This window comes from Simochromis diagramma, unplaced genomic scaffold (assembly GCF_900408965.1).
Source record: "Simochromis diagramma unplaced genomic scaffold, fSimDia1.1 OVJJ01000602.1, whole genome shotgun sequence".
Lineage (NCBI taxonomy): Eukaryota > Metazoa > Chordata > Actinopteri > Cichliformes > Cichlidae > Simochromis > Simochromis diagramma.
The window spans coordinates 14,231,157-14,244,434 of NW_024387040.1; the positions used below are offsets into that span (position 1 = coordinate 14,231,157).

The 13,278-nt window shown below is 41.4% G+C and overlaps 1 protein-coding gene across 5 annotated transcripts in view; it reads right to left on the minus strand.

Annotated features, from left to right (window-relative positions):
- The window catches only part of drosha (drosha ribonuclease III), a 134,690-nt gene extending 124,610 nt beyond the window's left edge, over positions 1 to 10,080 (minus strand). For 3 of the 5 annotated variants that reach the window (XM_040044227.1, XM_040044230.1, XM_040044231.1), the window contains exons 1-5: positions 9,861 to 9,996; positions 6,738 to 7,566; positions 6,594 to 6,662; positions 4,194 to 4,494; positions 602 to 743 (exon numbers count right to left, since the gene is read on the minus strand). In XM_040044227.1, the coding sequence (XP_039900161.1) occupies positions 602 to 743; positions 4,194 to 4,494; positions 6,594 to 6,662; positions 6,738 to 7,564 (1,339 nt within the window). In that variant the 5' untranslated portion in view covers positions 7,565 to 7,566; positions 9,861 to 9,996. The other 2 variants (XM_040044228.1, XM_040044229.1) reach the window with 2 other exon arrangements.
- Positions 10,081 to 13,278: the final 3,198 nt, after the last annotated feature.

Consider the following 13,278-nt stretch of genomic DNA (forward strand, 5'->3'; position numbering starts at 1 on the left):
GGAGCAGCATATTTAGCAAATTGGATCTCCCTGAGTGAGATTTATATTATTGCGCTGGTGAAATAGACAATCGGGCTGACAGCCCTGCAGATAAAATCAGAAACATAACTTAATCTCTGTCTCGCCCCAATGCACTGCTGAGAAGATAGCAAGCTTTTTTTCCCCATATCAATAAAAAAGGTTGTCAACAGATGTTTTAGCTGATGGCTTTTATTTGGTAACACAAGTATGTGCAGGCCAAGGGTTTATTTAAAGACGATCATACATACATACAGTCACAACAGCAGATATTAAACATTTCCAGTTACAAATGATGAGGGCAGTGTATGTAAAATTCTCTGTCTTAGATGGCTCTAAACACTCAGTTTCAGCAAGTTTTTTTATACTCTTGGCCCTATATGATGTCATTTAGATAGGAAATTCCTTATATGGCCATCTCAGGTAAATAAGCCCCGCCTACTTGCTGTTCAAATCTTCCTCTGACAAAGGGCAGCCAATCAGAACAAAATGTGGAGCTTGAAATGAGCATAATAGGTCTCCTTTACAGAATTAAGTTTAAAGACTGAGGTTAAAGCTAAAATATAAAAATAGCACAACTAACCTGGGTCCTCGTCCAGTTTGGTCTTGGGCGGCTCCCATTTGGGTCGAGCAGCCTTGGCTCGCTCCTGTCTGTTTCCCAGCTCTTCCTCAAAGCGCTCGTACAGATCACGCAGTTTACTCGTTCCCACCACTGTAGAGTCTCCCTGAAATACAGCAGTTCAAATGCAACAAGCCAAGTTTGCTCAACTGCTGAAAGTTAAATGGAAAAGTTGTAGACTGAGAAAGGATTCCAGGATCTTTTAGTCAAACTAACATTTTAATATTTAATGGATATTTCAGTCAGAGCCACTTTAGTCGAAAGAAGATTATAATTTCCTCCTGTGCTCATTGATTATTATTATTATTATTTATAGTGCAGTATGCCTCATGTAGCTCCCACTCCTAAGTGAAACCTAAGATAATGCATCTCTAATTAACCCTCAAGCAACCTAATCTAAAAGAACTGAGGTTGGGGTGGTAGTCATACAAGTATTCCTGTATATTTTATAGTGATACACTGACTGTGTTTATACTGTAAACTATTTATACAGCGCTAAATCACAACACCAGTCGCCTCGAGTCGCTTTATATTGTAAGGTAGGTCCTACAATAATACATACAGAGAAAAACCCATCATATGACCCCGTATGAGCAAGCACTTTGGTGACAGTGGGCAAAACCAGGCTCAGGGAGGGGTGGACATCTGCCGCAACCGGTTGGGGTGATATCTTTCCATTAAATATTATACCAATGGGCCAGTTCATATGAAATGCTGTTTGGTGGTCTCTGGATCATTTGCCCTGTTTTGTAGATGATGTGGTTCTATTGGCATCATTGTGAGTGGACCTCCACTTCATACTGTAACAGACTGTAGCCAAGTGTAGAGCAGACGGGATGAGAATTAGGACCTCCAAGTCTGAGATCATGGTTCTCAACTGGAAAAGTGTGGAGCTGCTGCCCCAAGTTGAGGTATTGGTTTGTTGTATTGAAAAGAGAGCAGGCCGTGAAAGCTATTGGTTAAAATTCTACATTTTACTCTCGCCTATAGCCAAGAGCTTTAGATAGAGACCAAACGAATCAGATTATGGAATAAGCGGTGGACACGAGCTTCCTCCATATGTCTGCTCCTGCCATAGAGACAGGCTGAAGGGCTTGAAGTAGAACTGCTAGTGCTCCACATTGAAAGGAGCCAGTTTGGCCATTTGATGTAAACGCCCACTGAGGACCTCCCAGTGTAGGTGTTTTGGGGCAGACCCAGGACACACTGGAGAATCACATCTCTATGCTGGCTTAAAAATGCCGCAATATTGCCCAGAAAAGATGGAGGAGGTGGCTGGGAAGATGAAGGCCTGGGCATCTTACTCAGACTCCTGCCCCCACAACCCAAACCCTCAGAAACAGCAGAAAATGGATGGATGTGCAGATGGATGTAAAGTTGTAGGAGAACAATGACAACTAATGGAAGGAAACCTTTTTATTATTAAAAATATAATAAAATCACATAGAAATATCAGACTATTCTGTCAGTTGAATTTTAGACTGTGCACTCTATACAAGACGTGCTGACAGGATGCACCAGCTGATGAAGGTTGGCATTGAGATGAGATGAGCTGGTCTGGTGGGATTGTAGCTGAGCTTGATTTTGTGGGCTGCCAGAACTAAAACTATGTTTACTTTTGTGTGTTCTTTTTATGCTTTCCCTGGAGACGGTTCTGAGCAAAGAGGAAATGAGGACTGAGCCAGAGGGGATGACATGCAACAAAGAACCCCAGCTGGACTCTAATCAGGAGGATTCTGGGATTACACGGTCAGTCTCAAACCCACAGGCCTCCAGGATGCACACTGACTTTTTAAAACTTAAGCACAACTATATTTGAGTTTCTTTAATATACTCACACTAACAGTCTATTGATCGAGACAAAATGTGATGTTGGGTGTTATAACAATGTCACAAACAAAACTGCAAAACATACTTATGCCTTTAAAAGAGAAAATGATCTGCTTTCCAATAGAAATGTATCTTAAATTATTACAAAGCTTGGACCACTGTGAAGTGTAATCAAAGTGTAAGTGTAGTTCTACACACATCTGGCACAGCTACAGTAATTGACACCCAAAGGTAACATCCTCTCTGTCATAACAGAGACACAGGAGAGCTAAATCTGTTTGTGAAGGATGCTTACAAGTAAAGTTGGGTTCCCGCTTGACATTTAATATCACTTCAGTTTTCCTTTAAGGACAGGTCAAGTGTCTGCCAGAATGTGTAATATGTGGGGAGAGAAAGGAGCTGAGGACACCAAGCATTTGAGACTACGGATAAAGGTCAGCGAGGAGAGAGGAGAAAAAGTAGGTGTCAGTATCTAAAAGATCCAAAGACTTCAGAAAAGCATTTGAGAAGGATTTGCTAAAAGAAGAAAAAGTGGCAATGAGATGTTATTTGAGTGTCAGCTTAACTGACTGAAAAATATACTGCTACAAAGCCACCAATCCAAAAAGTATCACAAGTAAATATACGAAGTAAAAATACATAAAGATCTATGGTACTTTATTTACTCACAACACATGTAAGTGCATAACTACAGATATGCACGCTTTTTTTAGGTGTTCATAAATGTTCTGCTATGTTGGGTCTTCAAGAGGATATGGAATGTATCGATATATGCAGGGGTGCACATAAGTGGTCCGCAGGTGAGCATTCGCTGTCAAAATAAAAGACGCGCACCAGATAAGTTGCAACGAGCGTTAGCGTACATATGAAAGGCACTGTTTTTGTCCGCTAGAGTGGCATTTTCACGGCATATTCTGCACCACATCTCTGTGCGTTCATCATTTGTTTGACTCAGCCTTAGTGCGTGAGGTTTAGAGATACCGGCTAGATATAGTCTGACTCACTTCAATGGACAGCTTGAGCTATGGAACAGGTCCTCTGGAAAGGGGCTGGACTCTGTTCCAGTCTGTAGTCGTCCTCAGTGAGAAACTGTGGGTTTACCCTCGTGTATGCTGTGAACAAACGTCCAGGGAAGCCGGCCTTCTTAAAGACACTGGGTGGGGTGCTGGAAAGTGCTGCAACTGGGGACTACCTTTTTCTACTGGGAACAGTATGAACCAGAGGGAAACGGCTTGCTCGGTCTGAACAGGAGGAGGTGGCCAGTGGGGAGAAGGGCTGAGCTTATCTGCTTAGACTGCTTAGACCCTATGGTCCAACCAACAGAAAATAGACAGATGGATGGTGTGGCAATGATGACAGAATAAAATGGGTATTTAATAGTTTTGGTGTTGATAAGCTTATTGAACTGGTTTCTAAAGCTTAGAAAGGACAGCAGGTCAAATTATTTCTTAAGTATTTATAATTTATGGTACTCCTTTTGCTCTGGTTTCTTGTTATTAGTGTGTTGCAAGCCTACTTGGGGTGGGCACATCTTTCAAAAGCTATTCTTTAAAACAAAATTAATGTAATGACAGAAAGAAGATTCGCAAAGTTTCCTTTTAAGAATGTATTATAACCACTGAACTACTGTCCCCTTGTTCAGGCAAGAAAGACAAATATATTGTTAGAGTTACAAATCAGGAATTTAGCAAATGTTAGCTTTATGAAAAAAGAAAGATAACAGTACCACTTGGTCCATGGGGTCATTGGAATAGTAGTTCTCTGCGTGGGTGCACCGAATCCAGGCAGGTTTCAGCAGGTCTTCCTCTTCTTTCTCGTCATCGCCCTTCTCCTTCACTTTTTCTCGCTCCCTGTCCCGTTCCCTCTCTCTCTCCCGCTCTCGGTCTCTGTCGCTGAAGGCTTCATCAGAGTCTCTGCTCCTTATGGCGGAGAAGCTGCGCTCTCTGCTCAGCCCCGAGGAGCTCTCTGACCTCCTGTCCCTCTCCTCCTCCCAGCGACCACGTTTCCTGTCTCTGCTCGTTGACCGGCTACATACGAAAAGGAAAAGTCAACATGAGACATGAGGATAAATCTGAGTTGAGGTCTCATGTTTACACTTGCTCATTATATCAAAGAAAATATATTAATACTAAAATACTAGAAAACGGCAAGAAATGAATAAGTTAAACTGTTTATATGATACTACTTTCCTTTGCTTGAAAAATGACCTCTGTCTAAATAGAGCCACTGCTCAAGAAACCACAGTTTTTTCTGCCACAGAGGTTTTTGACACGATTCATTACCAGTATGGTGCCTTCAGGTTTTGATCTTAGATATCATGACTTTGATTTAAAGTAGATATCCATGAATCTTTACTGAGGTCTGTCTCTTTTCCTCCTGCTTGACAGCTCCATCTTCAACATCCTGTGTCCAGTATATCCACTTTCCCTCCTCTGCACAAGTCCAAACCCTGTGAGCCTACCAAACCGCTCAACCCGAGCGGTCCCTCTGATACACTCATTTCTAATCCTGTCTATTCTGGTCACTCCCAATGAAAATCTGAGCATCTTCAGCTCTGCTCTCTGTCTTTTTGTCATCTTGTAAAACTCCCCTTTACTTTTGCTGCCATCCTTCTGTTGCAAATCACCTCTATCCACTCAGCCCTTCCTTCACCTCTCTTGTGCAGTCTCTTCCTTTGAAATCTTAGGTAGGGCTGTTCGATATAACGATATGTATCGGATGACGATATAAAAACGTCTATCATTTCCTATTACGCAATCGTTTGTTTTGTGGTGTCGTAAAATAAACTGTTTACGGTAATATTTTTTCATCGTTTTAAAGGTCACTGTAGTGGCTATATTAATTTCTTAAAGTTCTCTCTTTATCTTATATTTAATATAACCACACTACGGACGGACAAGCGCCTGTTTTTATGCGTTGTTGTTAGCAACAACGACGGTAAAACCATGCGTGTCTGCTTGTTTATTTTCTACATAAACCTTTCACAATAAAGCTCAAGATCCTGTTGAGACTTTTCAAAATAAAGTGAATCACGTGAAAGAGTATGCAGAGTATTTACAGATGAGAAGCAAAAAGAGCCGTCAGGTGCTAAAAAATAAACCTTAGACTCAAACGTTAGAACAGGCTTTTCCCCGCAGCACGCTGTGTAAATACATACAACTTATGTCTAAAAATGTATAGTTTCATGCATCTGTTAAAACACTCGACTCCAGGTACATGACGCGCAGCTGGAAACACTTCCTGCAAGTCGAGCTGCGATAGATGTCTTATATCGGGATATGAGATTTTGTTCATATCGCACAGCCCTAACCTTAGATATTTAAACTCTTTTTAAATAGTTTAAATAAAAACTATTTCTTGCTTAGTCACTGCTGCACCTGCCTCTCCTCAGAAAACAACCCCCCCCAAAAAAGCAAACTCTTGTTCTAAAGATTTCAGAATCCGAGTACTTTATTAATCCCTGAGGAAATCATGTATTTCATACAAGGGTGTGCACTTCGAACTTCTCACTTGGGCACAATCCAGCTTTAACTACTGTGGAAAGACAACTTAGGAGGCTACAGTGCAAAACTGAACAATGCCAGTAGACCAAAGTCTCTTGTCTGATAAACAGAAGGCTCAGAAATCCTCAACTTACTGCTCCATAAAATAAATCCACCGTAACTAAAATGTGCCGATTATAAAGAGAGTAGTCAACATATTTGCATGACAGCTACTTTCTTTTGGTAATTTTCCAAATTGTCCCAATTGCCATTTAGAGACTATAATGGAGCCACAAAGGTTGATGCTTGAGTCAATCGACTAAACTACAGCTTGGTTTAACGTCACTGCCCTGGTTGCAGAGTAGAAGCAAAAGAAGTCAAAACAGGAAGTAAAGCAATGGCAGAGATTTTTTTCTATGATTCAGGGAAAGAAAAAGTATAATTTCTTCTCTCTATATAATCTGAAAACATCTTCTGTACTGATGTGTGAAATGCTGGTTAAAAAACAACTATGAACGCTTTTCTTTCAAAACCAAGGATTTTTCTTTGTGACCTTAAACTTTGTCTATTACAGATTTAAAAGGTTTATCGATGAGTGCTATTTCACAACAGCTGCATTAAGCCAAACAAAGCAACACGTGTACCTTCGAGGCCTCTTTCTGTGCCTGTCGGGTGACTGGGATCTCCGACTGTCTCTGTGGCGATACCGCTCTCTGTGAACAGACAGAGCAGTTAAAAGGAAATCATTTCACTGATTGATTTCATTTGGCAGAGCGTCGTCTGTGTACCTGCTGCGATCCCTGCTCCTGTGTCTGGGGGGAGTCCGGCCTCTGTCGTATTCAGACCTATACCGCCCACCCTCTTGCCTGCTGCGCCTGTCTGGACTTCTCCCGCGGTCCTTCCTCTCTCCAGGAAATTCCATTTTGTGCCTGTCGCCGTGGCCTCCATAGCCAAAGCACTTCCGCCTGTGATCATCGTGCCGATACCCTCTTTCTGGGGACCTCCTGCTGTCCATGGGCTTCTCGTACTTGTACTGCCCCCCATGCCTGATGCTGTGGTCTGCTTGAAACTGGGTGTTGCTTTGGGTGTAGCTGGAGCTGAAGGTAGGAGGAGGGAATGGAGGGTGAGGAGGATGGGGGTAGTTCATGGAGTACGGAGCGTGGTAGTTCATTGATTGAGAGGCCATGGGGGGAGGCATTGGGGGGTGTGGTAGCGGCGGTGGGGGCACAGGAGGCATCATGTAAGGGTGGTAGGCATTTTGAGCAGACACCTGCGCCCTTGGAGCGGGACCACCTGCGGAGCCGGGTAAGGGAGGAGGTGGAAAGTTAGGTGGCGGTTCAGGGAAGCCTTGTCGGGTGGGGGGCTTCGAGAAAGGTGGGCGCACTGGGCACTGGTTAAGAGAATTGGAAGTTTGGGATTGAACTGGTGGTGGATACTGCATGAAGTCAGGGTGTGGAGGCATGTAGGGGGCAGTCTGCGAATCGTAACGGTAGGAAGGAACTGGAGGCTGGGGAGGGGGCGGCCTTATGTTGGTGGGTCTGTAGTTCTGGTTGGCACCGTGCTGGCCAGGAGGCACTCCTCCCCGGGGACCCCCACGATCCTGATGGAAAGACATGGCTGTGGACAAAAGAAGACAATCGGGTCAACACAACTGACATCCACGTGCGAATGAGACACATCTGAAAATCAATCGACTGACATGAAAGCTTTAGTTTCCACTCACAGGTTTGAGCCTCTAAAGCCTAACCCGTCGCTGGCGTCAGACAGGTGGTTTCAAACATGTGTAACTCCTGAACTATTTGCTCAATTGAAATAATTCCAGTGGTTCCTGAAAGCAGCGACTCTGCACTTTTATTAGTAGTAGTATCGTATCCCTGCCTGGGATTAGTGTAATGACCCCGAAGATCACTGAAAAAGCACAGAGTTGATGCTTTCAGGAACCATTGGACTTTATCAAATTTAAGTATTCAAAAAAACATTTGTTCCGCCCAAAATAAACATCAGACCAGAAAATCAGACTTTTATTGGCCACTAGTATTGGCTCACAAAGTGTAGTGACGGCCAGAAGTTTCGGCACAACATTTGTGTTGCATACATTTTGACAAGTCAGTTTTTTATTTTGATTATTTAGATTTATTTCTTTTTTTTTAGATCTCTTTGATAAAGTGAAAAACAGTCATTAGTATTGTCATTAGTTTTAAATACTTTGATTGGCAAATAAATCCGATTTGTTTAAAGAACAGGACTAGCCCCAGATTCTCGATCAGATTACAGTATGGAGAGTTTCATGGTCATGGACCCAAAATGCTAAATTCATGATCTCCAAGCCCATCATCAATTTAGCCTAGTGACATGGAGCACCAAACTGCTTCTGGATCAATGGAAGAAGATGTTTTTTTAAAAGACATTTTTAGTCAGTCTTTACTCACCATGGGCGGAAAAGCAGAAGCCCAAAAAAAACTTTCAAGTTCAAGCACTGATAAGGCAGGAAATGCCATCAGTCAGGATTTGGCTCATAAGCCGATATCCAACATGCCACAGAGAAATCCAGAAGTTATGAAGAAGGTGGTTCAACAGTTTACATTTTTTTTGCATCAATTTGATTTTGTTGCCAATAAAAGTCACTGAAACATATGAAACACGTGTTTTTGTTCTTTCCCAAATCACAGAAACATGCAAAAAAAGAATCTAAATAAAAACTGAAGTGACACAAACAAAAAACTGCACTGCCAAAATTTCCGTGCACGACTGTAAGTTATTTACTGCATAAGCTGCTAATCTATAAGAACGCCAACTTATAAGTAGAGTTATATTTTATATTATAAATCTATATTACAAAATCATTTGTGTCTACAACTATAATTAATTTAGTGCACGAGTTCTTCTTTACACTTCCCTCTAAATGCTGCAAGTCTCTCTGCTAGAAAGAGCGAGGGTGGCTGATGCCAGGCTGCAGATGGACGTTAAAAAGAAATTCTTTCCATTTAAAGTTCCCAAACAGCTCGATTGCTGTAATTATTTTATTAGTATTAATTATTATTATTATTATTAATGTGATGCAGACTGTAAGCGCAAACTACTCATTGGGGAGGGTCTCTTTTGGCCAGTTTGCTTCACAGGAAAGATAATACTGGTAAAAACAAATAAGATATTACCTCGCTATTTTTTCATGGTATCGTGATCCTCGTGTTACGTATTATTTCATTAATAAATATCGCTTCCGTTCATTAATATTCTTAGAAGGTTTTTTTTCCTGCTTATTGGAGAGGTTTAGGAAAGAGTTCGAGTCCAGCCTAATGCTGCCTAGAAATAAGGACGGGATCGCAGTTTCTTTAATATTGTGATGATTCATTTAACACTAGTATTGGATCAGCAATCAGAAAAGCTTAGTAAAGGTTGGGCCGGTGCATCAAATACACTGTCACACAATGGGGTTTTTTAAAATAGCCCTTTCTCTACATGAACAATCTCGCTAAAGCTCAATCTCTGGACGGACAAACGAAAGTCGTAGATTTGTGACCAGCACTTTATTCCCCTAATGTGTTAATAGACGCAAATGCATATATTGAAATCTAATATTGTTGTACATATACGGAACTCTGAGCCTGATATAATGATTTTGAAACTTAAAATAGCGTTAGCGTCTTATAAAAAGCCAAATAAAGGCTAAGAGATAGTAAAGGTTTTCACAGCTGAGCACCGTTAAACGAGCTGCTTGCAATTATGAACTCCACCTAACCAATACAAACATAAAACGCAGAAAATAACCAGCAGCAGCCGGCGTAACGTAAAGGTTAAAGGAGAAGCGAATACTCTAATTTAAGAGCATTATTATCCTATCCTAAGGTTGGATAGACGGTAATGTTAGCAAGTTAGCAGCAACAGCATCATGTCAGGATGTATGAAGTTACCTTCAAATCGAGGAGGGCTAACAACAAAAGTGTGTCATTCCTGTTGGTCAAAAAAATCCAGAAATTCTAAATGTTGGTACTATATTATTATTATTATATTTTAAATATTTGTTAGTAGAAGCTATGCAATACGGCTAGCTACCTGGTCACGCTTTCGAGGTGCCCGTGTTTCAGGTCGGGACGTTTAAGGAGACGGACACAGATGGACCAATCGAATTCATGGATTTGGGGTTGTCCAATAGAACTTTATAGTTTTGGTGGGTTCCTAACGGCGTCGTGGTAGCACACAAATAAATTAATGAATAAATACGTTTTTCGCATTTTAGAACCATTTCGAGACTTAAACTTGGTCTGTCTGTGGCTTATAAAATTAACATTTATGGTTGCGACACAAAATGAGATTACTTTTAGGAAACGTGTGTGGTGCGTAATTTAAACCCTGAACTATGTCTGCTAGACCCAGTCTTGCCTTTAAATAAGCACAAAGTCTAGGCCATCATTTTTAGCTCATGACCCACATACAGCCTACTAAATATATATACCATTTAAACACTGATCATGAACAGAAAATACACCCACATCACTAAGTACACATTGCTACTAACTAATGAGAACTGGTTTAATTCTTCATGGCATTGATTCAACAAAGTTCTGAAAACATTTCTCAGAGATTTTGGTCCATAGCATCACACAGTTGCTTCAGATTTACCAGCTACACATCCGTGATCTATTCACACCAAGTCCCAAAAGTGCTCTATTGGATTGAGGCCATTTGGGTACAGTGAACTCATTGTCCTTGTTCAAGAAACCAGTTTGATATTATTTGAGTTTTGTGACACGATAAGTTATCCTACAGGAAGCAGCCATCACAAAATGGCTACACTGCGGTCATACAGGGATGGACATGGTCAGCATCATTACTCATACAATGCTCAGCTAAGGGGTTTACAGTGTGCCAAGATATTATCCCCATACACTAGAATACCAGCAGTAGCATGAACTGTTGATACAAGGCAGGAATGATCGGTGTTTTTATGATGTTTATGTCAAAGTCAGATCTGAATCACAAGACAACTTTTTTTTGTTTCCAATCTCCTGCTGTTCAGTTTTGGTAAGCCTGATGTTGTGTATTCAGAGGTGCTCTTCTGCCTAGCTTCGTTGTAAGAAGTGGTTATTTGAGTTACTGTTGGCTTCCTATCATCTAGAAACTGGTCATAATGAAATCTGGCATCAACAAGGCATTTTCAATCAGAGAACACCCACTCACTGGACATTTTCTCTTTCTTGGACCATTTTCTTTGATGATTTCTCTGAAATACTCAGACCAGCCTGCCTGATTATTATAAAAGATTTGAATGTTTCCCAAGATAAGCCAAAAACGAAATTATTATTATGTTGCTTTGATAGGTGCCTTCAGCTCATCTCTATTTTGATGTTTCTCATCTTCCTCTTGACTATGCTTCTCATATTATCTGTGGGGATCAGGTCGGGAGAGTTGGCTGGCCAGTAAAGGGCAGTAAAACCATGAGCAGTAAAATATTTGGTAGTAGGTTTGGGTCAGTGGGAGGGTGCTAAGTCCTGCTGGAAAAACAAAATCTTCATGAAGCCTGCCAGCAATGGGAAGTGCTCTAAAATCCTCTAGTAGACAAGTTGACTTTGGACTTGATTAAAAAGGGTGAACCAACTGCCACCAACACCAGCTGATGATGAGGATCCCCAGACCATTGGATCTTCAAACACCTTGGATCCATTCTCTGGCTTCCAACTCTTCCTCCAGAGTCATGGACCTTGATTTTCAGTCTTTAGAGATGCACTAGTACATGTAAACAGGGACAGGTTGGTGTATTTTGTAATTGTTATGGGGGCTTTAACTTGTGAACATGATTACTGGTAAATGCAGGCTGATGCTCTCTTTATAGATGTTTCTTTAATGTGCTCCATGTTTCATGGTGCTTCATCTTGTTTCTACTGTACATCAGGAAAGGATGTATGTGTCTTTGCTTTCTTTGGCTACTAAATGTGACCCCGATTCTGATCCTGTTTACCACAGCTTCTGTTTTTGTGAAATAAAGAAAGCAGGGCCATCTTTACATTTATTCCCATGTACTTTTGCTTTAACTCCCCTAGAGGGCAGCAGAGGGTTTCTTTCCCCCCCCCTGAAATTTCATTGCAATAACTTTGGGAAACATTACCATGGAAACCTGTTTTCTTTCCAGAATGAATGACTGAGTCTGCAGTGTATCATCGTACATTTATTTCTTACGGTCAGTCTGTTCTTCTACACTTAAAGAACCTGAGGGACAATCTGGCCTCAGCCAGTTGAACTTCGTGTATTATTCTGAGAGAAGCCTCTTAAACTGGTGCTCTGTATTGATCTCAGTGTGTCTCTGGAGATGTTGGGCTGAATACAAGGGTCACAGCCTACTTGTTAACCTCCCTGCGCAATAACGTTGCTGTGACCTCTGCTGTGATTTTATGGACAGCCTGTTGCTATGTGAATTACAGGGAGTGCAGAATTATTAGGCAAGTTGTATTTTTGAGGAATAATTTTATTATTGAACAACAACCATGTTCTCAATGAACCCAAAAAACTCATTAATATCAAAGCTGAATGTTTTTGGAAGTAGTTTTTAGTTTTAGCTATTTTAGGGGGATATCTGTGTGTGCAGGTGACTATTACTGTGCATAATTATTAGGCAACTTAACAAAAAACAAATATATACCCATTTCAATTATTTATTTTTACCAGTGAAACCAATATAACATCTCCACATTCACAAATATACATTTCTGACATTCAAAAACAAAACAAAAACAAATCAGCGACCAATATAGCCACCTTTCTTTGCAAGGACACTCAAAAGCCTGCCATCCATGGATTCTGTCAGTGTTTTGATCTGTTCACCATCAACATTGCGTGCAGCAGCAACCACAGCCTCCCAGACACTGTTCAGAGAGGTGTACTGTTTTCCCTCCTTGTAAATCTCACATTTGATGATGGACCACAGGTTCTCAATGGGGTTCAGATCAGGTGAACAAGGTGGCCATGTCATTAGTTAGTGGCCATGTCAAGGCCCCACAAGCTCATCTTTGATGATACCAGCCCAAACCAGTACTCCACCTCCACCTTGCTGGCGTCTGAGTCGGACTGGAGCCACGGGCCCATCCATCTGGCCCATCAAGACTCACTCTCATTTCATCAGTCCATAAAACCTTAGAAAAACCAGACTTGAGATATTTCTTGGCCCAGTCTTGACGTTTCAGCTTGTGTGTCTTGTTCAGTGGTGGTCGTCTTTCAGCCTTTCTTACCTTGGCCATGTCTCTGAGTATTGCACACCTTGTGCTTTTGGGCACTCCAGTGATGTTGCAGCTCTGAAATATGGCCAAACTGGTGGCAAGTGGCATCTTGGCAGCTGCA